We start from the raw sequence: 27,948 nt of genomic DNA on the forward strand, positions 1-27,948 counted from the left end.
ACAAGGAAGTGCATAGGTAGTGGCCCAATCTCTCGAGTGTGGCGTTTTGGCACATGGGAGCGCACGCTCCTGGTTCTTAAAATGTGTTCTAAACATATTTTGAAATGTCCAAAAAGTTAAAACAAAAACTTGGCACGTACATCTCGATATTGTACATGCTCACAAAGTTGTTTTGCGAAAAACTGACAACTTATGTGTCGCATGTGAAAAAGACAAAATTTGATGTTTAAAAATGATTTTCACAAGACATCCTTTTGTCTTTTTTACACAAGCCATAAAAAATGCCGGTTTCCTCCAAAAACTTGCGTGCACACATATAATGCCGAGATATATGCGCAAAAAATTTGTTTGAATTTTTTTCATACTTTGAAACATTTTCTTCGCATGCAGGAGCGCGCCTCCTGGGAGCATCAACGGATTTCCGCCAATCTCTTAGTCTTTCTTATTTTTCATTGCAATATATTGTACATGCTAAACTGCTTGACTGCTCTGTTCCTTCTACGTCTGCCTCAAGGATAAGGTGGGGTTAGGCCTTAAAAACAAGGGCGACGATCTGCGCCGGCGCACCGGCCCAACTGTTGGGCCGGTCGAGCCCGAACCGTCCGATGCGGTGCGCGCCAACCGTCAGATCTGCGCGCAAGTGTGTACCTAATGAACCATTGCAGCAAAAAATGGAATATATGTTGCAACCGTGCTAAGACGCGCCACAACGATGAAAACAGGGGAGCTGGATCCCCCCGCGTCTGCTCGTCCCCAACCCGCGGCGGCGGCGGCCGGATCCGCCGGTTTTTTGTTCCCCCCGACAGAATCACCTCGAGGAGGGGCTCCCTCATCTATCAAGCCGCCTTGTACTTGCTTCAACCATGTCATACATCCGTAACGACCTCCTTAACGCCATGGATTTGGGCTCGAGCTCCGCTGTTGTTCATGGCCGAAGTCCACTGAGGAGGGGAGACCCTGGTAGTAGTGGACCGGTGCTGCAACAGTACTACAACCCTGGTGTGGTCTTCCAAGATGCAGCACAGCATGGCCGGGATGAAATTGATCTGGTATGAATTCCAATTGCAAACCCTAGATCATTTTGTTCACAAAATTTTTTTGCAACCTTTGATGAGCATGAGATTGAAAAGAGATGTTGTGAACATGCTTGTGCTTGTTTTTTGTGTAATATTACTAAGATGTTGTCAATTAATGCTAGTAAGATGTTTCTTCCTGCTGGATGCTAATAAAATGTTACAAGCATGTGTTGCATTTGCTACATGCTACTTGCTGGATGTTGCATGCTGCATCCTAAAATGCTGCATGCAGGAACTGTTTTGGGATTATGATTGCCATGCTGCGTCCACTTTTTTTGTTCGCGCTTTTTGCATGTTTTTTCACGGAGCAAAAAAAATGACTTGGGTGCTGATTTTGTTGCAGAATGTTGCTGTTGAGCCATCAATTTTCCTTAACGATGATATGCAAAATGTTGCGCATGAAGAAGAAGAATATGGAATTGATCTGAATGATACTCCCCAAAATGATAGTGACGATTCATTGCAGCTGAACACCGATGGTGTAGCTCCAAATCATGGCAATGCCCGTGTGGCTAGTGACAATGCCAATGGAAATGCTGCAACACTTGTTGATGAACCGGATGAAGATATATCATCACAGCCAGTTGTCCCTTTTGTTGGAATGGTTTTTGACAATGTTGAAGAAGCTCAGCGTGTTTACAATGAATATGCCTCGAAGATGGGCTTTGGTACTCGCATTGTGACATCAAAACATAGTAGGAAAAGCAGCTCGGATCAGAAGCGCATTCTTATCTATAGAGTTTTTGAGTGCATACACTCACGGAAAAATCCTTCGAAGAATGTTGGTGGTAGCATTTCTGACGGAGCTGCAACAAATGAGTGTGAAGATGTTGATATGAGCTATGCGAGTAACAAAAAATCTCCAAGCAAACAAGCTGGCATCTATATGGATGTGAGCGACAAGAGGAAAAGAAACCGGTTGGAGCGGTATAATTGCAAGGCTCGTATGGGTGTTAACCTCAAAGACGGTAGCTGGGTTGTGACAGTTTTTGAGGCCGATCACACACACCAGCTGATGTTGCAAAGGGGGCGTCGGAGATTTTGCCGGTCTCACAGAAAGATCCCAGATGCAGACATGCAATACATCACTTCGCTGCACTATCGCAACATATCAACGGCTAATATGATGGGCTTGCTTGGAGATGCATGGTGTTGTGATCCGAGGAGTTTGCCGTATGTGAAGACTGATGTGACAAATGCAAGAGCAAAGCTGCGAAGGGGCCTGTCAGAACGTGACTTGGAGCTGACAATCGAGTACTTTGAGAGAAGACAAGTGGAGAATCCCAACTTCTTTTTCTCGAAGCTACAAGAAGATGGAGCTGTTAGGGCGCTTTTCTGGGTTGATGGGAGAACAAGGGCCCTGTATCCAAAGTACAAAGATTGTGTGTTTTTCGACACCACATTCTGCACAAATCGCTACAACTTGCCCTTTGCTCCGATTGTTGGCATTAACAACCACACACACACTCTTTGCTTGGGGTGTGCTTTGTTGCCTGATGAGACCATTGAAACTTTCAAGTGGGTCTTCCAGCAATGGATGTTGGCAATGAATAATGAGCATCCGTTGAACATTATGACTGATCAAGACCAGGCAATGGCTACAACCATCGCAATGGTATTTCCAAATTCAACACACAAATGTTGCAAGTGGCACGTCTTCCGGGTTGCAAGGACAAAACTAGGGAAGATGCTGGGCAAGGATGATCCTTTCGCAGAAGCATTCTATGGTTGCATTAATGGTTCAGATACCGTTGAGGAGTTTGAAGAACGGTGGAAGAAGATGGTCGAGGTGTTTGGTGTGGTTGATAAGAAACACCTCAAAAACATGTGGAACAGCAGGGAGACGTGAGCTCTGGTGTACTTTAGGAATAAGTTCTTCCCATTCACAGGAACAACTGGGCGCTCCGAGGGCCTGAATTCCTACTTCAAGACATTAAATCATCATGGAGACTCGGTTTGGACATTTGTGCAACAGTTTGAGCTTTGCCAGGAGCTAATGCTTGATCGTGAAGACAATGCGGGCTTCATCAATGAAGCGACGAGGCCGCCACTCTGGGGCAGGTAAGTCCAAAGTCATGTAGCATTTTTTTTAGTTTTCCAGTACAGTTTGGTTGCAGCATTTGAATGAAACATATGTAGCAATTCTTATTGATGTTGGAAGCTTTTTTGTTTTGCAGTTACAACATTGAAAAGCAGGATGCAGATTTCTATACCAAAGAGGTATTTTCCAAGTTTCAGAAACTATTGGCTAAATCAACAGGCTATGGGCTGCAATACCAGCTGCAAGGGAATGTCGTCTGGTTTTGCCTTGTTGCAAATGATGGCATCAACCCTAAAGTGCACACGGTGCGTGTTGCCCCTGAAGATCATACATACATGTGTAGTTGCAACATGTTTGAGATGTGTGGGCTGATCTGCCCACATATCATCCGTGTCATGATGCACCTGAACGTGCAAGCGATACCTGCGAATTACATGCTTCCAAGATGGTCTAAGAGAGCAACCGACCTTGCACCTGAACCAGGCGATGGGCATAGAGCTATGCATTTCGGCGTCCCCACGACAAACAGCCTAAAGTTTAACTCTCTTTGCCGGAAGTTTGGGAAACTTGCTTCAGATGCATGCTTCAATGATGAAGCTTATAGTTTTGTCTCTGGGCTAATTGATCAGGGCAGTGTTGGGGTTGCTGCGATTAAAGCTAGAGCGACCGATGGGGTTGCAGGAGACGAAGAAGCCCAAGGTCGTGCAGCAAATGAACAAGTCTCAGGGGGTCCAAGTACAGGTCAGCAGGATCCACCCCCCCGCCCGTAGGACTACGAAACCCACCAAAGTCAGCAAAGAAGGGGAGGCCAAAAGAAAAAGAGAAGCATAGGAAGCCACTAATTGAGCTTCGAGAAGATGAAATGAAGAAGAAAGCAAAGAAGGACGCAGCGAAAACGAAGAAGCTCCAAAGCCAATGGAAAAGAAGACTCCATGCAAATACTGTGAAGATGAGGATCACAATGTGAAGAACTGCCAACTCCTTGCCGCTTTTCTTGCTGCGAGTGCGAGCGCAAAAGCTCCGGGTGTCGGCCCAATCCTTACACTTCAGGATGTTTCGTGAGGGAAAAAATTGATGAATTACCTTGTAACACCCCATGTCTTATGAATGTTTGTGTTTTGGGATTGCAACATATTACTACATGTGTGGTTTCAAGCAGAATGTTGGTTTTTTAATTATGATGGTGCCAACTTCTATTTTTTTTGTAAAATAGTACTCAATGATTGTTGTTACCATAGCTTGATTCATTTTTAGAAAGGAAACATGGTTGAAGCTTTTGAAAAGCATGGTTGCAGCTTTTGAAAAACATGTTTGAAGTTTTAAGGAAACATGGTTGTAGCTTTTGAAAAACATGGTTGAATCTTTTTGAAATTATTGATGAAGCTTTAGGAAACATGGTTGAAGCTTTTTCAAACAATGGTTGAAGCTTTTTTTAACATGGTTGAAGCAAAAATATTGGTTGAAGCTTTTAGGAAACATGGTTGAAGCTTTTTAAGACAATGGTTGAAGCTTTTTTTAACATGGTTGAAGCAAAATAACAAGTATGAAAGGAAAAAAGACTTGAATGATTTGATTTAAAGTGTTGATTTTGCTATGCAGCAAGAGTTTGGGAAGGGAGCTTATTTACATTATGCTTCCAGCAATAATATCACAGGGATGTAGCTAATTTGCAGGTAAAAATGTAGATTTTTGCCCTGCAACAAATCTAACAGAAGGTTGTAGCTATTTTTTGTAAGCTTCCAACAATTTGACTGTGACAATGCAGCATCCACATATTGTTTTCATGAAAAAGGTTTCGAGGGGAAAATTGCACAGAGATTCCCTTGAAACTTCTATGGATGAAGCTCATAACCAGCAAAACAATAAACAGTTGTCAATGCATGATCATGTTGGCAAGCAGAAGATCACATCCATTAAAATCGGAAGAAGTGCTTCATCCAAAGAGATCAAGTTATCATCGGTTTACGTACCAAAAGAACACATATGTTTACCGAAGGTATCATTAGGGTACATACGAACGCGCACTACTCTAATACTATCATAACACTACCACCTCAGACATGATTCTAGACCTAACGAAAGAAAACGAGCTTGATCGTCTTGAACCCTCCCGCAAATTAAGCCGCCAACTCTTCCTTGAATGCCCGCTCCATTGGGGCATTGTTCATTGGGTGAGTGCAAAGGTTGTGCGCCACATCCATGCGGTATCGCGCCACATCTTCCTGTAAAAATGAATGAAAAAATTAAGCAAGTATGATACTAATTATTCTTGTGTTGAATGAGTATTGAAAACAAGGAAAGTAGATTACAACAAAATGGCAAGAAAGTACCTGATTGAACTCTTTCATTGACTTCCCATCAAAGTTCTCCACATATTTGAGCCCGAAAAAGCCACAATCACATCTGTGAGATAAAAAAATTTATCCTTCATAGTTCCGATGCATAGTTGAAACAACAAATTGTTGAAATGGAACACATGATTGAAGCAAAATTCAAAAAGAAAACTCACAGATTATCTTGCTTTGGGTAATCCTCTAGGTCAACACGGGCGAAGGATCCAACATTGACATTGAATTGGTTGTACTCTTGTGCGAGGGCTGCAAAGTTTGTGATCTACAACCGAAAAACACGCACCAAAGTTTGAAAAAAATAGGATGAGGTGTGTGAAGATGACAACAGGGCATTTATGTAGATGAATCAAAGGCAAAACAGAAAAATAAAAATAGAGAGCATGAGCCTACCAGGTTATTGGCCTGCTTCTTCAAAGGAGATTGTTTTCCTTTTGAATGGATTGAGTCAAATACATTCCACTGCTTGTATAGCAAGTTTGTGCAAACAATTATCCAATGCTTTTCATGAACAATTGTGACAAAAAGCTGTAAAACACAAAAGAAAGGCAAAAAAGGTACTCAGAACATGTAAAAAATGTTACAGCCTAGTAGGAATGAACGTAAGCTTTCCAATGTTGTAACTACAAACAAAAAAGCATTCAACAACAACTAGAATTGATACATATGTTTCAAAGAGATGTTGTAAACATCAATAATAATTGTTACATATGTTTCGAAGGAAATGCTACATCATTGGATCATATTTTGAAAGTATTTGTGGTGTGAAACAAAAGTAGGCTCTCGAGAAACTTACAAGGTCATATTTATTCGCCTTGAACTTTGTCACAGCCCTTTCAAGCTCGGGTATGAGTTTTGCTGGTTGGGAGGTTGTTGGGTCTTGTTTTAGTAAGATCTACTTGAAAGACACCTCAAAATGGTTAGTGTGTGTTGCAACAAAAAATGTGAAGAAAAAAAGGAATGAAGCATTGCTTGTTTTTGCGAAAACTTACCCCCGCGTGGACTGAGAACATGTATTTCTTCAGATTAGTACCACTTGCTGCATGGGATGCTACGTTGTTCATCTCGATACATAGGGACATAACCTCATCATTCATATCCCCGTGAGGCTTGAAGCATACCAGGAATTTCTTGTATCCAATGTAAAATCCACCTATCTTTATGAAAGGTGTCCTGTTACCATAGATGCAACCGAATGAATCATTTGTTTCGAGCAGAAAAAAATAAAAAACAGAAAGCAAAAAGAGATAGGGCTTAGGTAGCTCACACTTGTTCATTGGCATGTGATCTCCTCAATGGTTTCCCATGCTTTACATACTTCTCATACGTGGCTGCAGCTGCATCGATCTTTTGCTTCTTTGCCTTGGTATTTTTTACGGCTGGAACTTTGGCCATCCTCTTCTTCCTAGTGTTCTTGTCATGTGTGCTAGGGCCACTGCTTGCATCAACAATTTGCTCTTCTGTAGCGACCATCTTAGGAGCTGTAGCAAGCAACAAAAATGGATTAGTTTGCAAGGGATTGTACAAAAGAGAATTTGCTGCAATCACACATATGTAGCGAAAAAAATGACATGGATAAAAACAAAAAGAAATGATGCAGGAGGAAGGAAGCATACTTGGGCTGTCATCATCGTCTGAAACAGGGAACACAGGGATGTTTTCAAATATGGGGCTGACTGCGCTCTTCTTGGTTATAGGCTCATCAGTGCAATGCATCATCTCGTACTCTTCGGAGCCCTTTGGGAACAACTCACAGGATGGCTCGTCGTCCCAAATGCCGGCTGTCACACTCCTGGGTGCATCATAGAAGAGTGGGGGGCTGTGAGGTGAGACGTTGCCTTCCATCTCGAAACTCACTCGTTGTTGCTCAAGAGTTTCAGCAGCCTCGGTTGCAACTTGTTGCTTCAATCCGGTGACTTCATCCTTGTTAATGCTAGGTGTTGTACCTTCAGCTTGAGCTTGAGCACCAATGCCAGCATTTGCAGCTTTAGCATCATTCTCTTTTCCGCAACATTCATCCATGATAGGTGCTTCAAAGGAGAAGTTGGGCTCACTGGTAGCTGTGATGGCGTCTCCAACATCACGAAGGAGGGCTGCCATCCGGTTGCACTGCAATCCCTTTAAACACTGTCCAAACTTGCCAACAACATCATCCACCTCCGATGCAAAAATACCCTTGTGCTTGTCGTAAAGCATTTGAAACTGAGTTGGTACCTACAAGAAGGCAAGTATTGAACATTTTAGTCATATGTATGGATGTAAAAAAAACACAAATGTGGGTGTGGCACATTAGAGGTATGGATGAAGCGATAAAACAAGTAGGTATGATGCCGTGTCACTACATATCAGATAAAGAGTGTGACTGTAGCAATTTACTGTCAACTATGTAGGTAGCAAATTAATGGTATGGATGTAGCAAAACTATGACATGGTTGAAGCAAAAACAGAATGTAGTTGTAGCACACTAGACATATGGGTGTAGCAAAAAAGCATAGTATGTATGAACTTGAACAACATATGAAGCAAAAACAGAACATGGTTGTTGCACATCAACATGAAGGATGCAGCAAAAAAAATATACACTTGCAACTGGGTATAATAAAATAATGCGAAGCCAAACGTAAACAGGAAATGAATACAATGAAAAAGATAATGTACCCTTAGATCTTGCATGCTAGGGAATGATTGCTGTAGCCAATCGTTGAGCGATGATGATAGGTGTGGTTCAGCATCAACATTTTGTTGAGCCTCATTTGATTGAGAGTCCTTTGCTTGAATTTCAGCACCTTGAATTTGGCTGCCTTGGCCACTAGTTCCTTGGCCACTAGGTGCTTCAGCACCAACTCCCTTCCCAGTAGCTGCTTCAGCACCAACTTCCTGTCCCACAAGTTGTGCTGCATAGGGGGTGTTGCACAAACTCCGGATCTAGGAAAACAAAACATGAGTTGCATAAATAAGAAAGCTTCCATAAACTAAATTGGAAAAGCAAAGATTGCTACATGGGTGTGTTAATACTCATTGACAAAGGAAAATACATAGGCGGGATGTAGCAAAATTACATGGGTGTGTTTCCCGTAGAAAGGTTGGACAAGAGTGAGCTTGTTTTTGTCAACTTTATCCAACCACTCAAAATCCTTTTGGCAAACAAAACGTATCCTTGGCACGGAATAATCAATAGCATGCTCATTTGGGAGGCCAACTGGGATATCAACATGATCCATGTATATGATCTGCATGGAATGGAAAAAGGACATTAGCCAACAAAAAACATAAGGGCATGAAGGTTTCATGCAACAAAGGGGAAAGATGGAGGTATTTCGTAATGTTGTGTTGCATACCGCTAACATGGGAAGGCATGAAGCAATCTGAAACTCTTTTTCTGTGTTTGCTTGCATCCTCTTCTTCTCTTGAAAGACTCCAACCTCCTCCATAGCTCGTGCCAACAAGTGCTCATCCCAAGCGAATTCATGCACCAAAGACATATCTTCGAGGGAAGCAAGATACTCGAGATTCACCATATTGCCCGTGCCTGGGCACAAAACTGTTGCCAACGCAAGGAGTGCCCAAGTCCTATTTATCATAACCACGTCCTCCTCACTGCAACTAGTGAGCAACTTGACAACATGGGCGATTGGAGCCATGTTCCCCTCCTTGTAGATGCTGCGAAGATCATGTTCATCACTCTTCTTTAGAAGCTTCACAGGTCTATCATCGGATGGCACGTTGAAAATCCTTTTCACCATAAGCTTGCTGAAGGTGATAGATTTGTTCTTGTGTTTGAACTCAGAGAGTACGTGATTCGTGTTCATCGCAACAAACTCAATGAGCTCATGGGGCACCTTGAAAGACCGGATGTCCAACAAGTCTCCAAGCGGTCCCTCCCTTATGATTCTCTGTTTTTCTGGTGATATTTGCTTCCCAATCTGAGCCAGCCTTTTTGAGTTAAACCTTGACTTAAAGCCACATAGATTGCCTTTCTTCTTAATCTTCTTCTTAGCCTTCTTACTCCCCTCATTCTCACCAGAGTTACCTGCAACATCTACAAAAAAGGAAAAAACACAAGTCAATAAAACCATAAAACCGAACCATCAGAAGCTAGGAAAAAACATACATGAACACCTAAAAAATTCTGACAAACCTATGAATTCAGGGATGTTGGGTTGCGCAGCAGAACGAGTAGTGATTCATTGGCAAAAAATATATAGTGCATATCAGACATTTTGAAAGTCATACTTTGTAAACTATCAACAACATCTAGAATACCAAGTTGATTCCATTAGGTTCATCATGAAATGCATTATCATGTCATTTCTAAACCGACTCAACATCCCCATCGATTCTCCAAAAACATAAGCTAAAAACATCCCTGGACCTCGATTAGTCAAGTACCTAAATCCCTTGGCGGCCAAGGAAAACCTGCTAATGATTGGGTCAGCAAGACATCAACATGTAGAAAGAGTTGTGGTTTGCTTTTCTGAATCAATCCAGTTGCTGGAATGCTACCAGATTCAAATTCACCACTGCGCCAACTCCCTCTGCCCGCGGGAACCCCACCCCGGCCCCTCCCTCTCTCCGCGGGAACGCCACCCTGACGCCTCCCTCGACCCGCGGGAACGCCACCCCGACGCCTCCCTCGACCGCGGGAACGCCACCCTGCCGCCTCCCTCGACCGCGGGAACGCCACCCCGCCGCCTCCCTCGACCGCGGGAACACAAACCCATCCTCATCCGCGCCGGCGCCGGCGGCGGCCCGCGGCTAGCGACGCCCTAACCGCCCTAACCCTAAATCCAACGGGGGAGGGGAAGAAAACAACGAAAATGGAAAGCATTTGGGCTCGAGTTACCATCGGGGGGGCCATAGATGGCCGGAGAATGGAGATCCGCCCTGGGCCGCCGCCGCCGCCGCCGCTGCGAACAAGCACGTCGCCCCGCGGTCGCCCTGCCTCGAAATGAAAGATAGAGCGGATGCAGCAAAAATCACTTTGGAAAGAATAACTACGAGCGCGTTAAAAAAAACCTAGTAACACATGGCGCAACGGTGTTCTTAGATCAAAAAGAGATCGAACGCACGGGGCGCGACCGGCGCAACGGTTCGGCCGGCGCCCCGGCCACAAACACTTACCTAAAAACAATGACTATTACTAGGTATTAGTAGTTGAGTACTTAGTCCAGCACTAGTCTAGACTAGTCACGATTATACTCGCCTCTCTCTTCCGTGCGCCGCGGCGGCGGCGCATCTAGCAGATAGCAGAGAGGCCGGCGGGAGGTGAGCTCCTTCTCTACTCGTTCCCTATCTCCTCTGCTTCGTCTCGCGTGTGACGGCCGGCCGTTGCGGAGGGTGTCCCCGGGCGATGCGAGCAAGGGTTTGAGGCGGCGGCGCGGCTGGATCTCAAGGCCGGCGGCGGCTGGGGGCCTCAGGAGGCGCGCACGCGGCTGGATCTCAAGCCTGGCGGCGGCGCAGCTGGTTCTCAAGACCGGCGACTGGGGACTTGAGGAGGCGCGGGCGGCCGGTGACTGATGCGTGCGCACGGCTGCCTGCATGGGTCTGAACGGCTCGCCCGCGTGCGCACGGCTGCGTGTGCTAGATGTGTGCTAGTGTTCCGTGCGTGCAGGGGCTGGTGGATGCGTGGTCTCTGCTCATGTGTAGTTCGATGATTGATTTAATTTTCTGGCACAGGAAAGTTGAAGGCCACCGTCAGTACATCTAGCAGCAGCAGCACAACTACAATCTGAGGTTATTTCTCCCCTAAATCCTATTCTGTTCTTTAATAAAATGTTTGGCAGTGGAAAAAGAATGTTGGTTTTGGTTCTAAGTAGTTGGCCATTTGTACACATACGGCGTGCTATTGAATTCTTGTTCACACGTAGATGGACAGCGAGACAAAAGATAACATATTTTAGCTGTAAATCCTATACTGCATATTTTAGCTCTAAACCCTGTACTGCATATTATAGCTGAATCCTATACTGCACTGTAGATGGACAGAAAGACAAAGATGTTAATTTATGCGGCTGCGGCACAATGGTTTATCAACATGATAACATTGGTTGTTCAATCCAGAAAAAGAAAAAGGAGAGAAGCAATTACGTATGCCCAATTGATGAGAGAGATAGGATGAGAAGAGAGTATTTTGACAACAAAATATGGAAGAATGACACAACTTGTGTGAACATGCTTAGGCTTCGGAGAGTACTTTTCTTTAGGTTTTGTCAACTCTTTAGGGATCGCAACTTGATAAAGGACACGATACATTTGACTATTGAGCAACAAGTAGCAATGTTCTTGCACACCGTTGGGCATAACATTAGAAATAGGGTAATTGGCGCCATGGTTTACGAGTCGATGAGTCGACGAGTCATTTCTGGGGTGAGACTCATAGACTAATCGTGACTAGTCTAGACTAGTGCTGGACTAGTCGACGTGGTACTGTAGTACTCAACTACTAATACCTAGTAATAGTCATTGTTTTTAAGGCCTAACCCCGCCTTATCCTTGAGGCAGACATAGAAGGAACAGAGCAGTCAAGCAGTTTAGCATGTACAATATATTGCAATGAAAAATAAGAAAGACTGAGAGATTGGGCTACTACCTATGCACTTCCTTGTGGCCCAAAAGCCCATCTACTAGCTATACTCCCCCCCATGACCTAATTCCACTATCCTCAGTTCCTCACTCCCTTCTCCCTCACCACAGCCGCCACACACCTTTTGCTCTCTTTCCTCGTAACAGCACACAACCCTAAAACTCCTGCTCATCATGACCCTAGCCTTCTCTGATTCTCCCTCGTCGCAGCATCCCTCCTTCAACGGCAGAGTAGATCCGACAAGGGAAGGAACAGAACCTGGGAGAGCAGAGCAATGCTCCTTGCCACCGCTGCCGGCGGCGGCGGGTCAGTGGGTGCTGGGAGAAGCCTCGTCCCAGGTGCGGCTCGTTCTAGAGCGAGCCTGAATACCTAGCTCTCCAATTTTAACCTCCCACAGTTGCGAGCTGCTCACTTACCCCCTCCCAGATTTGAGTCGAGCGACTCATAGAGCACGACTAGTCCAGACTAGTCTACGACTAGTCTCTCGAGAGCTCGACTCGGCTTGGTAGTCTACACGAGAATCCTAGTCGACATTCACATTGTGACTTATAGACTAGTCCCTCGACTAGTCAAGACTAGTCGTTCGACTCGTAATCAGTGATTAGTGCCAATTTTGGTAGATCCGGTGAAGTTGTGAGTCGTTACTTCCAAAGGGTACTCCATGCCATTGGCGAGCTTAGAGATGACCTTATTAGGAAGCCTTCATTGGAGACCCAAACCAAAATAGAAGGGAACTGCCGGTGGGATCCATATTTAAGGTATGAGACCAAGTGACAACTACATTTTGTCATTGTAGGCATGAATTTGTTTAGATCCTAATTTTTGGGTTTGTTTTTCACCAAATAGGATTGTATTGGAGCTATTGATGGTAAACATGTGCGAGCCTCCGTTACACCGGATATGCAACCAAAACAGTAACTATGGGTTGTATGGATTAGCTCTTTTGACAACCAAGACAATAACTACGGGTTGTATAACTATTAAGTTCTAGTAGTGCTCTATAGAATGTTGAACTATGAGTTCTATGCACTTGACTATGGATGGAATGTTGAATTATTATATGTGATGAAGTTCGAAAATTCTACTATTGTTTTGTTTTGGTTTGCTGTGAAAAAGTTAAGATTTTCGAAATTATGACTGCACATACTGTATTTTCCATATTTCCTTTGAAAAAGTGCAAATTATGAGGGTAATCTCACCACCTCAAATAAAAAAGGTTACCACAGCCCTTATCCTTCATTCGTCCCTCGAACCAAACACTTCAATGGCTATCCTCAGCCACGTTTCATCCTTTAAACCAAACAAAACATGGGATACCCTTCCGACCAAACAAAAAAAGGGATATCCCTAGCCACCTAGTTGGGGATACGCACAACCACCCTAGCATGTCTCTCAAATCAAACACATCCTTAGTTTACAACACAAGCTTAACGCCGCCTATGAATGGAAGGATGCCTGTTCCGAAGCGATTAGTACTCGTCCATATTGCGTGCAAGGGAGACAAAAATCTCAGGATGGACTACCAACTGCTTGCCACTGGCGCAATGAACCTGCAAACAAAACAAAACAAAAACCCATTGTCAATTACATGATGCGGGAAGCGGATGGAAAATGTTAGTTCAGAGTGTTTAAGATGAAAACAGTGAGTGCACTGCAAATCGTGTCCTACAGTTGGCACATTGTGTGTCCAAAGCAAGCATGAACCAAAGCTAGCCGACAGCTCGCTTTAGATTTTGATAGTTGAACCAACGGGCAAAGATGAAGGAGAAGAGGCGCATATTGAGTACTGACCGAGAGGCTTCATGGTGTGAGGGGAGGACCTCACCGGCGATGGAGATCCAGGCGAAGAGAGGGGTTGCCGCGATGGCCAGAGGTGGGGATGTGAAGGAGGGTAAGGCGAGGAGTGGCGGCGGCGGCAGAGATCCAGAGGCGGGTGGGATGTGGCGGCAGAGATCCAGAGGCGGGTGGGATGTGGCGGCAGGGATCCGGAGGGGATGTGGCTGCGGTTATCGGGAAAAGGCAGCAGTGGAGTTCAGAGTTCAGGCCATCAGACTTGAGAAAGGAGGAAGAGCCAGACGGGCAGCAATGCAAAGATGTTCCTACCCCCATGGCAAACTTGAAATTCCTTTTGTTCCCGGGCAGTCAGGCTGCAAGTTCTTTACTCCACTCGCTAATACGTTTAGGATGTGTTTGGTTTGATGGCTATCCTCCTAGGTACGTCTAATCATGAGGGCATTTGCTAGGTGAAATTTCACTTATGCCAATGTAATTCATGTACGTTGTGAGGGATAGCCCTCAAACCAAACATATCCTAAATGCATTGTTGCCCGGCTGTCTCTTCCTCCTCTCTCAAGTCTGATGGCCTGAACTATGAACTCCACTGCTGCCTTTTCCCGATAACCCCAGCCACATCCCCTTCGGATCTCTGCTGCCGCATCCCACCTGCCTCTGGATCTCTGCAGCCACCACCACTCCTTGCCTGACCCTCGTTCACATCCCCACTCTCGCCATTGCGGCAACCCCTCTCTTCGCCTGGATCTCCACCACCGGTGAGGTCCTCCCTTCACACCACGAAGCCTCTCGGTCAGTACTCAGTACACGCCTCTTCTCTTTCATATTTGCCCGTTGGTTCAACTATCAAAATCTAGAGCAAGCCGACAGCTAGCTTTGGTTCATGCTTGCTTTGGACACACACAATGTGCCAACTGTAGGACACGATTTGCAGTGCACTCATTGTTTTCATCTTAAAACACTCTAAGCTAACATTTTCCATCCGCTTCCTGCCAAGGGGGGATGAGCGGGGGCCAGGCCCCCCCAACGTCCGCGTCGTACACAAAGTACGCTATTCTACGCCAAGTAGATTACGCTACGTCAAACATAATTAGGACTAATTGCCCCCTCCTCCCGCACTAACAGGGCTCTCAAGGCCCATGAGCTTTCCTAGTTGAAGCCCGTATGTATTTCTTGGTCAGCCCACGGTAGGGAAACAATCGGCCAGGGTAGTTCTGGAAGGAACCTGACGAGGCCACGAACCTACGATCGAGGGCATCTATGGTTTGTTTCGGCGCCGACACAGCAAGCACACGCGCTAGCTTCGGGTAGACGCCTAGGAAGTTCAATGATGGCATCTGTACAACGAATCAACACCGGCGCTGATGGCAGAATAATCCTACGATGAGTCTCCTTGATTCCTTTGTTGATTTACATTGCGGAATACTGATGATGAAGTGATCCGCATCTGGCTCCAGAAGACTAGAAACTTTTTGCTTTAGATGGAATTAATTAGGTGTAGCAATTTCTTGTTTTATTCTCAAAAGTAGGTACTGTAAATTAGGCATGCATTGATTTCATCATCTGATTTTTAAATTTCACCCTTAGGGCAACATAGCACGACTGACGTTAGATCTAAGGTATATCACCGGCTCATGTCTAGGCTATCACAAGTTACTATTATTATTAGATATGCACAAACTGTTACTCCCTCCGTCCGGAAATACTTGTCGGGGAAATGGATGAAAATGGGTGTATCTAAAACTAAATTGCGTCTAGATACATGCATTCCTCCGACAAGTATTTTCGGACGGAGGGAGTAGATGCTTGTTTGTATTTTTGGGACCATTATAGGTCTACCAGTTTGTATGCATGATGGCTTCAATATCAAATTAGCTGATACACAAACTACCAATCAAATATTCTAGCACGAGTAAAATTTAGACAACAAGCTAGAATCGCCATTTAAGATTATCAACTTATTCTATGTGTTTTAGGTGTAAGAGCCACATTCAAACTAACGAACAAAAATACAATTTTCTAATTGCAAAATACATATTATCTTGTGTTCCTTTATGGGCGGTCATTGTTAGAAAAAAAACTTTTATGTGTTCATTGTCTTCTTCGCCCCCCTATGGTCAAATCCTGGCTCCGCCCCTGCTTCCTACATCATGTAATTGACAATGGATTTTTGTTTTGTTTTGTTTGCAGGTTCATTGCGCCAGTGGCAAGCAGTTGATAGTCCATCCTCAGATTTTTGTCTCCCTTGCACGCAATATGGACGAGTAATGATCGCTTCAGAACATGCATCCTTCCATTCATAGGCGATGTTAAGCTTGTGCTGTAAACTAAGTTCACCATGTTTCAACTTGACCAGAGAAAATCCTGTTGAGCTGTTACAACGTTATCGCCGTGATCGCCATGTGTTGCTCAATTACATCCTTTCTGGTAACTTGATCAAGAAAGTTGTAATGCCGCCTGGTGCTATCTCTCTAGATGACGTGGATATTGATCAAGTCAGTGTTGATTATGTCCTCAATTGTGCTAAGAAAGGTGAAGTAGTTGTAGCCTCATTCAAGTATCTCACTTTGTCTCCTTATATTTGTACTGATGATCCTTTGATGTTGTAGGGGATCCACTTGACCTTGGAGATGCCATCCGGCTTTATCATGACAGCCTTGATTACCCATATGTCGTGAGTTTATGCTTAAGGTTTCTTCATGTATTGTATTTTTTTTCTTCTAAAAATTACCATTTGACAAAGGAGAAACGATATGATTTAGGAGTTTCAAACATTCATGATACTGCCGCCTGTCTTACTTTACTACTCATTCTGCTGAATGCCCATGGATACCAAACGGCTCCTCATATGTGCATTATATAATCTTCCCAATTTCAGTGTTGAAATTTTCACATTGGGCTACATGCTTAGTTCATTTGTTTTGCAGACCATGATCAGAGTCATTAAAATTCATTGCCTATTGAGTTTTCATATGCCTGAACTTTGTTTTTTCAGGATAACACAGGAGATGTTGAAGGGTTCTATTTACTTACAAGACCTGAATATTCTGGATCAGCACCAACAAGAGAACCACCCCCTGTCCCTGCCGCTGCACCATTACCAGTTGTGGTACCACCACCAGTTGTTGAACAACCACAAATTGCTGTTCCATCATCAGTTGCAAACTTACCAAAATCATTATCATTGGACTCTCCCACCGAGAAGGAATTAACCATAGATGACATTGAAGACTTTGAGGATGATGAAGGTGAATTCGATAGTCGAAGGGCTTCTAGGAGGCATCAAACTGATGCCAATGATATATCCTTGCGCTTACCATTATTTGAAACAGGTAATAGTTATTAATTGTCGACTATAAGTATTGCATGCCTCATAATAGATTAAACTAGACTAGCCATGCCTTATGTTCTGATACAATAATTATCATGCTATTGCTACTACAGACAATTTTGATGATCTTCTATCTGTCCCTTTTGCCTTTACATGCATTTTGTTGGTTGTCTCCTCATAACTTGCCAGTGATGCACTATTGCTTTCTCTAGTTTATTGAATCACATGAAGGCATTCACTTTCTTTATTGGAACAATAACTGGGTTGTCATTATTTGCCTCAGTTACTTCAAACTATTTGGATAAAAAAAGTTAAGGCGTTTGCTTTAGTTAGTGATATAACTAGGCCATCGTTGATCTCTTTGTTTGACTCTGAATTCTGAACTATCGGCTAAAGAAAGTTATTGAAAAACAACATCTGTCTTACTCTTCCAGGTATCACAGATGATGATCTTCGTGAAACAGCATATGAAATCCTTGTTGCTGCTGCTGGCGCTTCAGGGTAGGCCTGTGCAGTTCACTGTGTCGAGCATAGTGTTTTAATTAGAAGATATCAGTTTCCAAGATTATCATAGTACTTAACCTATTTCTACTGCTTATAGGGGGCTTATAGTCCCAAAGAAAGAAAAGAAGAAAGAGAAGAGACACAGATTAATGAGGAAACTTGGCCGTAGTAAGAGTGAAAGTGCTGAATCGCAAACTCACCGGCAACCAGGTTTAGTTGGCCTGCTTGAAATCTTGAGAGCCCAACTTGAGGTGACTTGTCTTACCTCTGTTTCTGGTTAATAAATTGAAAGACAAAAATTGCGCCTTTGTGTTTTCTGTTGTTCTGTACTATATATTTATTTCCCTCACTTGAAATTGTATTTGTACATTTCAACATTAGCAGCTTGCAAATCTCTTGTGCTGTTTGAAACTGCATATAGTACAACTCGTTGAGTTTAAGGTTACTGTTCCTTTTTTATATTTTTGTGAACAACCAAATCTAATATTTTTGTGAACAACCAAATTATATTTGTACATTTCAACATTAGTAGCTTGCAAATCTCTTGTGCTGTTTGAAACTGCATATAGTACAACTCGTTGAGTTTAAGGTTATTGTTCCTTTTTTATTTTTTTGTGAACAACCAAATTTAATAAAGATACTCAGAATGCTAATCTTACATCTGCTTACCTCCTTCACCCCTCTGCTTTTGAATAGATAACGGAGTCCATGGATATTAGGACTAGGCAGGGACTACTTAATGCTATGGTGGGTAAAGTCGGAAAACGGATGGACAATCTCTTGATACCACTGGAACTACTGTGCTCTATATCTAGAGCTGAATTTTCTGACATGAAGGCATATCTTCGTTGGCAGAAAAGACAGGTTAGCCATCCATTTGTGCTTTAAGGATTTTGAACCATACCTGCATGACTTAACAATATAAGGTCTGTTTGTGTCTTTGCTTAGCTGAACATGCTGGAGGAGGGCCTAATAAACTATCCTGTTGTTGGATTTGGAGAGTTAGGTCGAAAAGTCAATGAGCTAAGAAATCTTTTCAGAAAGATTGAAGAATCTGAGGTTTTATGCTTACCCCAGTTAGTTCTTATGGTTGATTTATTTATTCAAATAAGCACTATATGAACTATAAAATAAATGGAGGTTACAATGTTGTATTGTTTGCTAGTCCCTATCCCCATCTGCTGCGGAGGTTCAACGTACAGAATGCCTACGTTCACTGAGAGAAGTTGCTACATCTTTCTCTGAAAGGCCTGCTCGTGGCGATCTTACCGGTGAGGTTTGTCATTGGGCTGATGGTTACCATCTGAATGCCGCCTTGTATGAAAAAATGCTTGGCAGTGTTTTTGACACCTTAGATGAGGGAAAACTCACAGAGGCCAGTACTTCAAATCCCTGTTTGCCATTTTCCGCTGTCCACCCCATTGGTTTCAATATTTGTCTCATACTTTTACTTTTATCAACCAGGAGGTGGAAGAAATCCTTGAGCTCCTAAAGTCCACTTGGCGTATACTAGGAATCACAGAGACAATTCATGATACGTGCTATGCATGGGTATTATTCCGACAGGTAAAGCACTAACCGAGAAGAGGCTATTTTTTTGACATGTATCCTTCTTGGAGTATTTCGTGCTTATGCTGTGGCTAGCCTTAGATATCTCTACGGCAGCAATCAGATGTGTTTCTGGATTCTGGCATCTTGTTTTTTTAAGAATTCTGAGTGAGCCAAAAGCAAGGGAGGATCTTCTTATCCTTATCCAGTTTTTAGTGACAGCACTTCTAGCCTTTTCTCTTCATAATGTCAGTGTCAGAGAAAGTTATTTGAAAAAAAAAAACCTTAGTGCAAACTCCACTTTTGTCTTCACCATTTTATGGAAATGATGCCTTTTCCTTAAGAGACAGTTATCTTGAAAAAACTTAGTGCAAACTCCCCTTTTGCCTGTACCATTTGTGGAAATGATGCCTTTTCATAAATCATAATAATGCAGTTCAAGTTAAGCCTGTCATAATGTAGGACTATTGTTAAAGTGGTGAATCATATCTAAAACCAGTAACCACTGGGTCATTAGTTTTTCTTGAGATCAAAAGATGCTCTTGCATAAACCATACTGGACTAAATATGTAGTCCTGTTCAGTAGCATGCTACTAATTTATTAGCTCATGAACCAAGTCACCATCACCATAGTATGATAATTAATGTGTTCTGCAACACAGTTTGTTTTTACAGGCGAGCAAGGACTCCTGAAAGTTGTGATTGAGCATTTGAGGAAGATACCCTTGAAGGAACAGCGTGGTCCACAAGAACGCTTACACTTGAAAAGTCTACGTAGTTCTGTTGATGCCGATGATAGCTGCCAGGACTTTACGTTTTTCCAGTCTTTCCTGTCTCCAGTTCAGAAATGGGTGGACAAGAAATTGAATGATTATCATCTGCACTTCTCAGAGGTTTGTTTTTCTCAATCCTGGTTTGCTGATGTGCACCTAACATGCATGGCAAGTGAACCTCTTTGAAACTTATCCTTTCATTTCAACAAGGAATAGATCTGGGTTTGTTTGCTTTATACAGTAAATATTTACCATGTCAGTGAAGATGAGTAATACAATCATGTACCACTTCGTGCAGGCTATGTCTGATTTGTTATTCACCACCGAATGTTGCAACACATATGCGCATAAGGCAACCCATCATTATTGCTGGTTACTTATCATTTTTTGTTACTGAATGACTGCATGTGCCTTGCTATGATAAAAATTGCAAATTGTATATTCAAGTATCCCATGGAATAGTTCGCAGGCATAGTTTCTCTTGTCAAGCTTGTCATGTTCATCTCTTATTCTTGTTAGGCTCACGTGTGTTTCATATTTGATCTAACCTGCACATAGATTTGAGCGCATAATTTTCTTCTAGTCCACCATTTTTTTCATTTGCGTTGCATACACACATGCGCGGACGGTTTTACAGTCCTTCAACCCATGGCTTGACGGCGGTATGATGCTGTGTTCTGTGTCTCAGATGAATCTTCTTTGATCCGCCACAGTACTCGCGTGTGGGCATCCACTACAAGCCCTACAACTATTGTAGAGGTATAGGAGCCTCATGTTACACGAGTGCACACTTTTGCACTGAACACACATATGTATTTACTTTGATTAAATATATGGCACACCATGTCGACCCTAGAGGTTGAACCCTGGTGGGTGGGAACTGTTTGAGAGAATTGTATTGTTGTAGTACTCTTTATAATATTCCTTTTGTCCTAGAATTCCTACTTTATCTCCTCTCATGTACATGTATGTATTAGACCTAGAGTCCATGGAATAGATTTAGTCATTATTCATATCATGGTATGAAGAGCTGGCTTCCAAGGTTCAATTTTTTCGTTTCACTTGGCTCCTTTAAGATCGATCTGGTTGATTCTCTCTCCTCTGTGTTCTTCTGCACACCACGAGTGTGCGCAGCCACCATGCCATCTGTACCATGTCGGTTTCTTTTCTGATGGACGCTGCTTTTCACCACGCCATATCTGCCCACTGTTTCTGCTGAGCTTCCATGCTCCTCTCCCGAGCTCTGCCGCCGCAACCTTCTTCCTCAGGTTGCTGAGCAGGCATTCTGCTCTATTTTCAGAGTGCTCTGTCTGTATGTAGATGCTCTTTAAAAAATGCCATCTTCTAGTTCTTCATTGGGCAATGTCTGTTCCCCTCCGCCTGGTGATCTTTGATAGCATCAATTACCATGGCATGGCCATTCACGTGCACCTTCATATCCAATCAGTGACTGAGATTTTCTTACTGGTAAGGTGCAGTGCCTGCCTTCCTTTCCCTGTCACGCATGTACTCGCATGGTACTGCTGAAGAGAAAGATGCTCAGAAAAAGAAGGTTTTTAAGGATGCTCACAAGCATGCACTTGGTCATCATAATGAGGTTATGGAGTCGTGCAATACCCAGTTTGCTGCCTACAAGCCATTGCTTGCTAAGTCCAACTAACCTTCTCCTGGTGAGGCATGCAATGGTAGAGGAGTTTGCTGCCCTTGAACTCACTATTCATAACAGGACCGAACACCCTCACTCCCACCGCGCATGTTGCTATTTCTGTTCTGTTCAGACTACCATTTGGGATCTGCTATCTCTAAGCTAGTGTAGATTCTAGTGGACCTGTTCATCTCTTATTTTTGTTTGTACTGACGATCTTACCTTTTCCCCACATTAAATTTGTCTTTACATCTGCAGGGTTCCAGTATGATGGTTGATATCATAACAGTAGCAATGCTTACTAGGCGAATCCTTGGTGAAGAAAATGACAAGGTGCTGAAGCTTTACATTCAATCCTTCATTTCTCATCCAACATACCTTTTGTAATCTAAAAGTGGGACCGTCTGCCTGTGGCTAGTGTACGTATGAGCAGTGGCGGACCGTGAGTGAAATCCAAGGAGGGGCCAAAACAGCTAGACAGATTAGGGAGGCCGGGAGATTTTTTTTTTTGGGGGGGGGGGGGGACCCTCCTTGGTCCCACCGATGCTCCGCCAGTGCGTATGAGCACCACCGCTTCCAGGCATTTCTTGAGCAGAAGTCACTTGAGTAGTGGTTCCTCACAAAATGGTCTCTAACCACCACACTTCTCGTCTTCTAACTTGTGGTAGTATACAGTAGCAACCTTTTGTTCTCAATAGGCGCTGCACAATGTGGAAAACCAGAGCTTTAGCGTTTGCACATACATACAAATCTGATTTGGCACCGGTTTTGCTTTTCTGCATCAGGCAATGGAGTCACCTGATCGAGACCAGATTGACCGTTACATCACTTCTTCTGTCAAAAGTGCTTTCATGAAGGTGACCTTATTTGCAGCTGCAATTATTCTTTTGTAGTGTAGCTCTAATATTGCTGATTTTCATTCTTTCCTGATGTATTTTTCTCATTTTACCATGAGATGGATATAATAAGATCACTTATTCACCCATGCCTGCTTATGCAGACCTTGAATGTTGGTCCATTATAGTATACATGTATCTTGGATTTGTCGTGTTGTATTTGATCACCTTCACTTCTAGAAATCTATGTTATTGCCACCGTTGGCGAGATTCTTTGCAGTTAGAGGTGTTCGATCACTTTGTATATTTGAATGTGGCATGACCTCTGTTATATTTAGTAGGACTGTATTTTGGTTCTTTGCCCCAAATTTTGTGTATGCTTTTTGGCCTTTTGGTCTAGAGGATTTGTTCTGGTCTTTTCCTGGTCACTGTATTCCTCAAAAGTCAAAAGTCAGTATGACATGAGGCCTTCTATGCAATATTCATGTTCTACGTGCGTATGAGTTTAAGCACGTGGTTTCATCTGCATATCAAAGGATATAAATGCTAGACTCTATATCTTCATATTTTTACTGTTAATTGTAACTTTTTTTCTGGTCAGGTCATTAGTTTTTTAGTGTACTGGAGTGGAAACCCATATAGTGCAATCTTTAGTTGTATAGGTCATGTACTTTTCTAGTTCCATCTATATGTCAACACTATGGATTATTTTTTGTTTTGTTTCAGATTGCACATTCCGTAGAGATTAAAGCAGACACATCACATGAGCATGTTTTAGCATCTCTAGCCGAGGAGACAAAGAAGCTTTTGAAGATAGAGACAAACATTTTTTCCCCAGTTTTGTCAAGATGGCATCCACAGGCAGCAGTTCTTTCTGCTTCCCTTCTCCATAAACTGTATGGAAACAAATTGGTAAGTTATAATAAATAACTATTAAATCCATCACAACCTTGTGAGGCTGCATGCTTACGTTAAGTTGTTGTGGCAGGGACCTTTTCTTGAGCATTCTGAGCATCTTACGGAGGACGTAGTTTCTGTATTTCCGGCAGCTGATTCTTTGGAGCAGTACATAATGTCAGTGATGGCTTCTGTTGTGGGTGACGATGGTTTGGACAGTCTATGTAGACAAAAGCTAGTTCCTTATGAGGTTTGATCTTTTCTTCCTCAACTACAAACAATCACAAAAACGCAAATTGCTTGGGTGTCACCTTGACAATTGACATGCTATGTTCATGCCCCCCATGGGGCTTCTTGTTGTGTTCATCCTGATTTGCTGCCTTTTTGTTTATCTCAGATTGAAAGTAAATCGGGCACGGTTGTTTTACGCTGGGTGAATGGGCAACTGGAGAGAGTTGAAACTTGGGTTAAAAGGGCTGCTGAACAAGAGGTTAGCACATTTCTTTTTGTATATGACTCTGTTTTTTAGTTTGTATAAGCATCTATTTGGTATGCTAGAGCATTTTGTTTTACTGCCACTTGTTACAATATATCCTTTTCGCCTGCCACCTGTCTTTGCTTCCTAACATTACTTTGGTATTCATCGAGTGTTCTTGTAAATTTTCCGCACCATTTTCTCTATGCTAAATTTTATGTTTGGCAGACTTGGGATCCTATATCCCCTCAACAACGCCATGGGGGTTCTATTGTTGAAGTCTATAGAATCATAGAAGAGGTGTTGCTTCTGTCCTCCATTATCTCTTTAATTTTTTGTTCATTAATTTCTCCTTACAGGTTAATATCTAATGTTGTTTCTCTTCCATGCCACAATATTTCAAAGTTATGTACCTGTCTTAATTGTTTAAAATATATTTTTTTGCTTGATAAATGACCTGTATTTGTGAAAGTAATGATCACTTGTGAACTATTGCAGACTGCAGATCAGTTTTTTGCATTCAAGGTTCCTATGCGAATTGGGGAATTAAATAGCTTCTGTCGTGGCATTGACAAGGCATTTCAAATTTATACACAACTTGTTACTCAACCCATAGGTTTGTATCATCACCATTTTCTTTCTCCTTAAGTACGTTTCTGTTTATCTTGCTGGAGGTCTATATATTTTTTCTTTCTCCTAAAGTCACATATTATCTTGTTGTAGAGCACAAACCTATAAAATTGTGCTTTAGATAGATGGTTCCTGCTAAATAGTATAGTTGAGATAGTATCTAGTATGGAGAAAAGAAATATCTATCTCATTTGTTTTGACCCGCATGCTTTGGTTTAACCCTCTTTATTTTCTCTAGCTCTTAATTGATAATGGTTTTTGTGTGCTTGCAGTTGACAAAGAAGATTTAGTTCCACCTGTTCCTGTCCTTACCCGATATAAAAAGGAGCTTGGGATCAAAGCTTTCGTAAAAAAGGAAATCCAAGAAGTCAGACCTGTTGATGAGAGAAAATCGAGTGAAATAGTTCAACTTACAATGTCAAAGCTATGTGTGCGGCTTAACAGTCTATATGTGAGTTTGTTACTTACAACTGATGCTGCTATGTTACTTCTATTTAGAACGACTTACCAAGTTCCTGGGCAATTTTTGGTACACAAAGATGTAAATGAGAAGGAAAAAACACATAGCAATTTTCATAGAAGATTTATTTTGGAATGGTTGACACTCACGCTGGAGCAGTATTTCCTTAAATTTGTAGACTTCAGATATGGAGTTGATAATTATGCTGCTAACCTGCTACAGCTTACAGTCACATTAAATATATGTTTTTTAACTGGCTGTATCTTTCACGGTTTCTCGTTTGATGCTGTTCCCCTTTTGAATGTAGTTAATATTAAGTTGTTTCATTATTAGTAATATTGGTTATCAGTAATTTTACATGGAATCATTGCAGAATTTTTCTATTGATTGTGCTGATGGCTCTGGACTTGACACAATATTCTAGTATCGAGCCAATAGCTGGTACTGGCTGTTGCCATGATTTACATCAACAGGATCCATGTCATTCTTTTATAATTAACCATGATTTACATCAACAAGACTCGTGCCATTCTTTTGATAATTGACGCTCTTGCTATTCGCTTGTTCATTTTGATTACTTTGAGAGTTTCTGAACTGGATGTTTTTTTATTAATATCCAACAGTATGCTATAAGCCAGCTAGGCAAGTTGGAGGACAGCATAAGTGAGCGGTGGGCTAAAAGGCAAAGTGACAAAATTAACATCAGTACGTGTGCATTTAAAAAAAAGTAACCAGTTTATCTGTAGGATACTCTGATAAGATTGCCACTTAATCTGTTTGGTCTAGTCCACATAGATCAAACTAGTTCATTTATATATTCAAAATATTTTGACTGTTAGGACGATCAATGAACGGCAAGTCAAAGGGCATAGTCTCCAATCAGAAGAATCAATTTGATGGCAGTAGAAAAGAAATCAATGCTGCTATTGATCGGGTATGTGAATGTACAGGTAAGAAAATATGTATGCACTCAGCAGTGGTACTTGGAAGCTGATAGCTTGTCAATGTTGAAGTTTGCATCTTTTCTTTCGTAGGGTTAAAGGTCATATTTTGGGACCTCCAACAGCCATTCATCGACAATATGTACAAAAACAATGTTTTACAAGCTCGATTGGACACTATTGTCGAAGTGCTTGATTTGGTACGTTCATAAGTTCACATGCGAGGAAATGGACGGTTTTTATGTCGGAATTTCGGTTTTCGCCAAATGCTAAAGCATATGCTGATACCTCGTACTTTGGACAAGCATATTTATTAGCATTTCTTTCTAAAGGTTTCCACTTGTAGTCTTGTTGGTAAGCTACTAAGCTTCTGTCGAACTAATTGGCATTTATTTGATGTCAATGCTCACTCTTTAGGTGCTTGCTCAACTCTGTGACGTCATTGTGGAGCAACTGCGAGATCGTGTGGTTACAGGGCTTCTGCAAGCATCCCTGGTGATAATTTTGGCTGTTGAGATCAGTGAGATGCTGTAAAAAGTTTTGAATATAATTTTGTCGTAATCTCTTTTGGTAGGATGGCTTAGTTCGGGTAATACTAGATGGAGGTCCTACACGCGTCTTCTCTCCAAATGATGCCCCTCTTTTGGAGGAAGATCTTGAAATTCTTAAGGTATATTGTTGTCTGAAGACATCTTGGCTGCTTTTGTGTCTGGAACATCTTGCCTTGTCTTTATTATCCGACCAATAAATATATTGTTGTCTTAAGGTATATACAAGGGACATCTTGTGTGTGGCTGTATCATTCTATAACGAACATGCTTATCATGTGTCTGGAACATATATTTAATCTTGCCTTGTCTTTATTGTCCGACCGATAAAATGTTGTCTTAACCCGTGCTGACTACTTGTTTGCTTACCTAAAAAAGTTACCCCTTTTTTTGCCGTAGGAATTCTTCATATCTGGCGGAGATGGGCTGCCTCGTGGAACTGTTGAGAATTTGGTCTCGCGTGTTCGTCCTGTAATAAATCTGATCAAGCAAGAGGTAATTTTGGATTAAATTTCTCATGAACCTTTTGGGGGAATTGGTTAATACTGATAGAACAAGTGCACCGTTGTTTTTCGAGAAGCACCATCTAGAATGAGCTTGCCATATCTCCAGTTATACGCACAATGCTTTAAATGCCTACTAGAGTGAACTTGGTAATTTTTTTTTGTTCAAACTAGCTACAATTCAATTCTAGAAAATATTCCATAATTGAATCAAAGACTGCTCAGCAGTGTGCCGTCGAGTTGTTAAGACTTGGGACTGGGGATGCTGTAGTATAAGAAATTGAGTATCCTTCTGCTGTAAATCATATTTGTAAATGACTAGATGTCATTTCTTATCCCAGACCCGTGTGCTTATTGATGATCTGCGCGAAGTTACTCAAGGGGGCAAAAGCAAATTCGGAAGCGACTCCAAAACCCTGCTGAGGGTCCTGTGCCACAGAAATGATTCAGAGGCATCACACTATGTAAAGAAGCATTTCAAGATACCCAGTTCAGCTCCCCCGAGCACCTGATTTATGGGGAAAATCTGGAAACACCTCAAAGGTACATATAAGGGATGGAACGGTGCTCCGCCTTGCAACCTAGGAAGCTTATTTTGTAATAATTGTGCATTATTAGCAGTCGGAGCTAGGGAACCATACGCTAGTTTTGATTCATGTGCATTGTATTGATTGATTGCTTCTGCCCAGGAAAGATTTAGATGTCTTACCTTTGTTTCTTTCAGGGGTTTTTAGCTGGATTTTGATGGCGTTTCTATCTGATGGGAATGTTGGTCTGTTTGTGTGGTTTCAGAAGTGATGCTTACAATTCTGTAGGTGGTTGTTTTATGGTTACGACCAATGTGATTTTTTGCAGTCATTTGTTGTGGTGTGTAATGTTAGTGTGAAGTTTATAAAAATTGGAGAAGTCCACTTTTGATTTCATGAACTCAACTTGAGTCTCCCTCTGATTTGAAGCTCAGCTCTAGGAAATTTGAGTTCATCTCGTTTTTCACAAGAATGTAACTTTGACGCAGCGA

At 42.3% G+C, this 27,948-nt stretch overlaps 2 protein-coding genes across 7 annotated transcripts; one reads left to right on the forward strand and one right to left on the reverse strand.

The window, feature by feature from the left end:
* Positions 1–5,234: 5,234 nt before the first annotated feature.
* On the reverse strand, positions 5,235–11,005 carry LOC123077081 (uncharacterized). The gene is made up of 12 exons (XM_044499298.1): positions 10,665–11,005; positions 10,309–10,403; positions 8,804–9,504; positions 8,525–8,695; positions 8,124–8,390; positions 7,082–7,679; positions 6,733–6,946; positions 6,458–6,638; positions 5,859–5,993; positions 5,627–5,730; positions 5,448–5,520; positions 5,235–5,339 (listed from the first exon to the last, which is right to left on the reverse strand). The coding sequence occupies exons 1-12, from the start codon at positions 11,003–11,005 to the stop codon at positions 5,235–5,237; spliced, it is 2,985 nt and encodes a 994-aa protein (XP_044355233.1).
* LOC123106672 (protein unc-13 homolog) lies at positions 10,616–27,862 on the forward strand. 6 transcript variants are annotated; one of them, XM_044528775.1, is made up of 30 exons: positions 10,617–10,730; positions 11,142–11,198; positions 16,030–16,103; positions 16,196–16,371; positions 16,449–16,513; positions 16,835–17,171; positions 17,605–17,671; positions 17,772–17,925; positions 18,371–18,538; positions 18,623–18,733; positions 18,840–19,049; positions 19,139–19,240; positions 19,885–20,115; positions 20,294–20,347; positions 21,899–21,973; positions 22,426–22,497; positions 23,203–23,388; positions 23,465–23,623; positions 23,771–23,863; positions 24,077–24,148; positions 24,347–24,464; positions 24,751–24,929; positions 25,562–25,643; positions 25,778–25,888; positions 25,973–26,079; positions 26,297–26,374; positions 26,454–26,549; positions 26,827–26,922; positions 27,272–27,473; positions 27,655–27,862. In XM_044528775.1, the coding sequence occupies exons 3-29, from the start codon at positions 16,096–16,098 to the stop codon at positions 27,440–27,442; spliced, it is 3,378 nt and encodes a 1,125-aa protein (XP_044384710.1). In that variant the 5' UTR covers positions 10,617–10,730; positions 11,142–11,198; positions 16,030–16,095; the 3' UTR covers positions 27,443–27,473; positions 27,655–27,862. The 6 variants fall into 6 exon arrangements, with proteins under 6 accessions (XP_044384735.1, XP_044384710.1, XP_044384703.1 ...); XM_044528768.1 differs by having other exon boundaries at positions 27,272–27,862; XM_044528783.1 differs by lacking the exon at positions 20,294–20,347 and having other exon boundaries at positions 10,618–10,730.
* Positions 27,863–27,948: the final 86 nt, after the last annotated feature.

This window comes from Triticum aestivum, chromosome 1B (genome assembly GCF_018294505.1).
Source record: "Triticum aestivum cultivar Chinese Spring chromosome 1B, IWGSC CS RefSeq v2.1, whole genome shotgun sequence".
NCBI classification, from domain to species: Eukaryota; Viridiplantae; Streptophyta; class Magnoliopsida; order Poales; family Poaceae; genus Triticum; species Triticum aestivum.

Coding starts and splice junctions, on each gene's coding strand:
- LOC123077081 (XM_044499298.1), bottom strand. CDS start 11,005: ATGCAGGCAGCCGTGCGCACGCATCAGTCACCGGCCGCCCGCGCCTCC. Junction 6,639..6,732: donor TCACATGCCAATGAACAAGT/GTGAGCTACCTA, acceptor CTATGGTAACAG/GACACCTTTCATAAAGATAG. Junction 5,731..5,858: donor AGAAGCAGGCCAATAACCTG/GTAGGCTCATGC, acceptor TTTCGGTTGTAG/ATCACAAACTTTGCAGCCCT.
- LOC123106672 (XM_044528768.1), top strand. Junction 16,514..16,834: donor GCCTTGATTACCCATATGTC/GTGAGTTTATGC, acceptor TTGTTTTTTCAG/GATAACACAGGAGATGTTGA. Junction 17,926..18,370: donor TCTTGAGAGCCCAACTTGAG/GTGACTTGTCTT, acceptor GCTTTTGAATAG/ATAACGGAGTCCATGGATAT.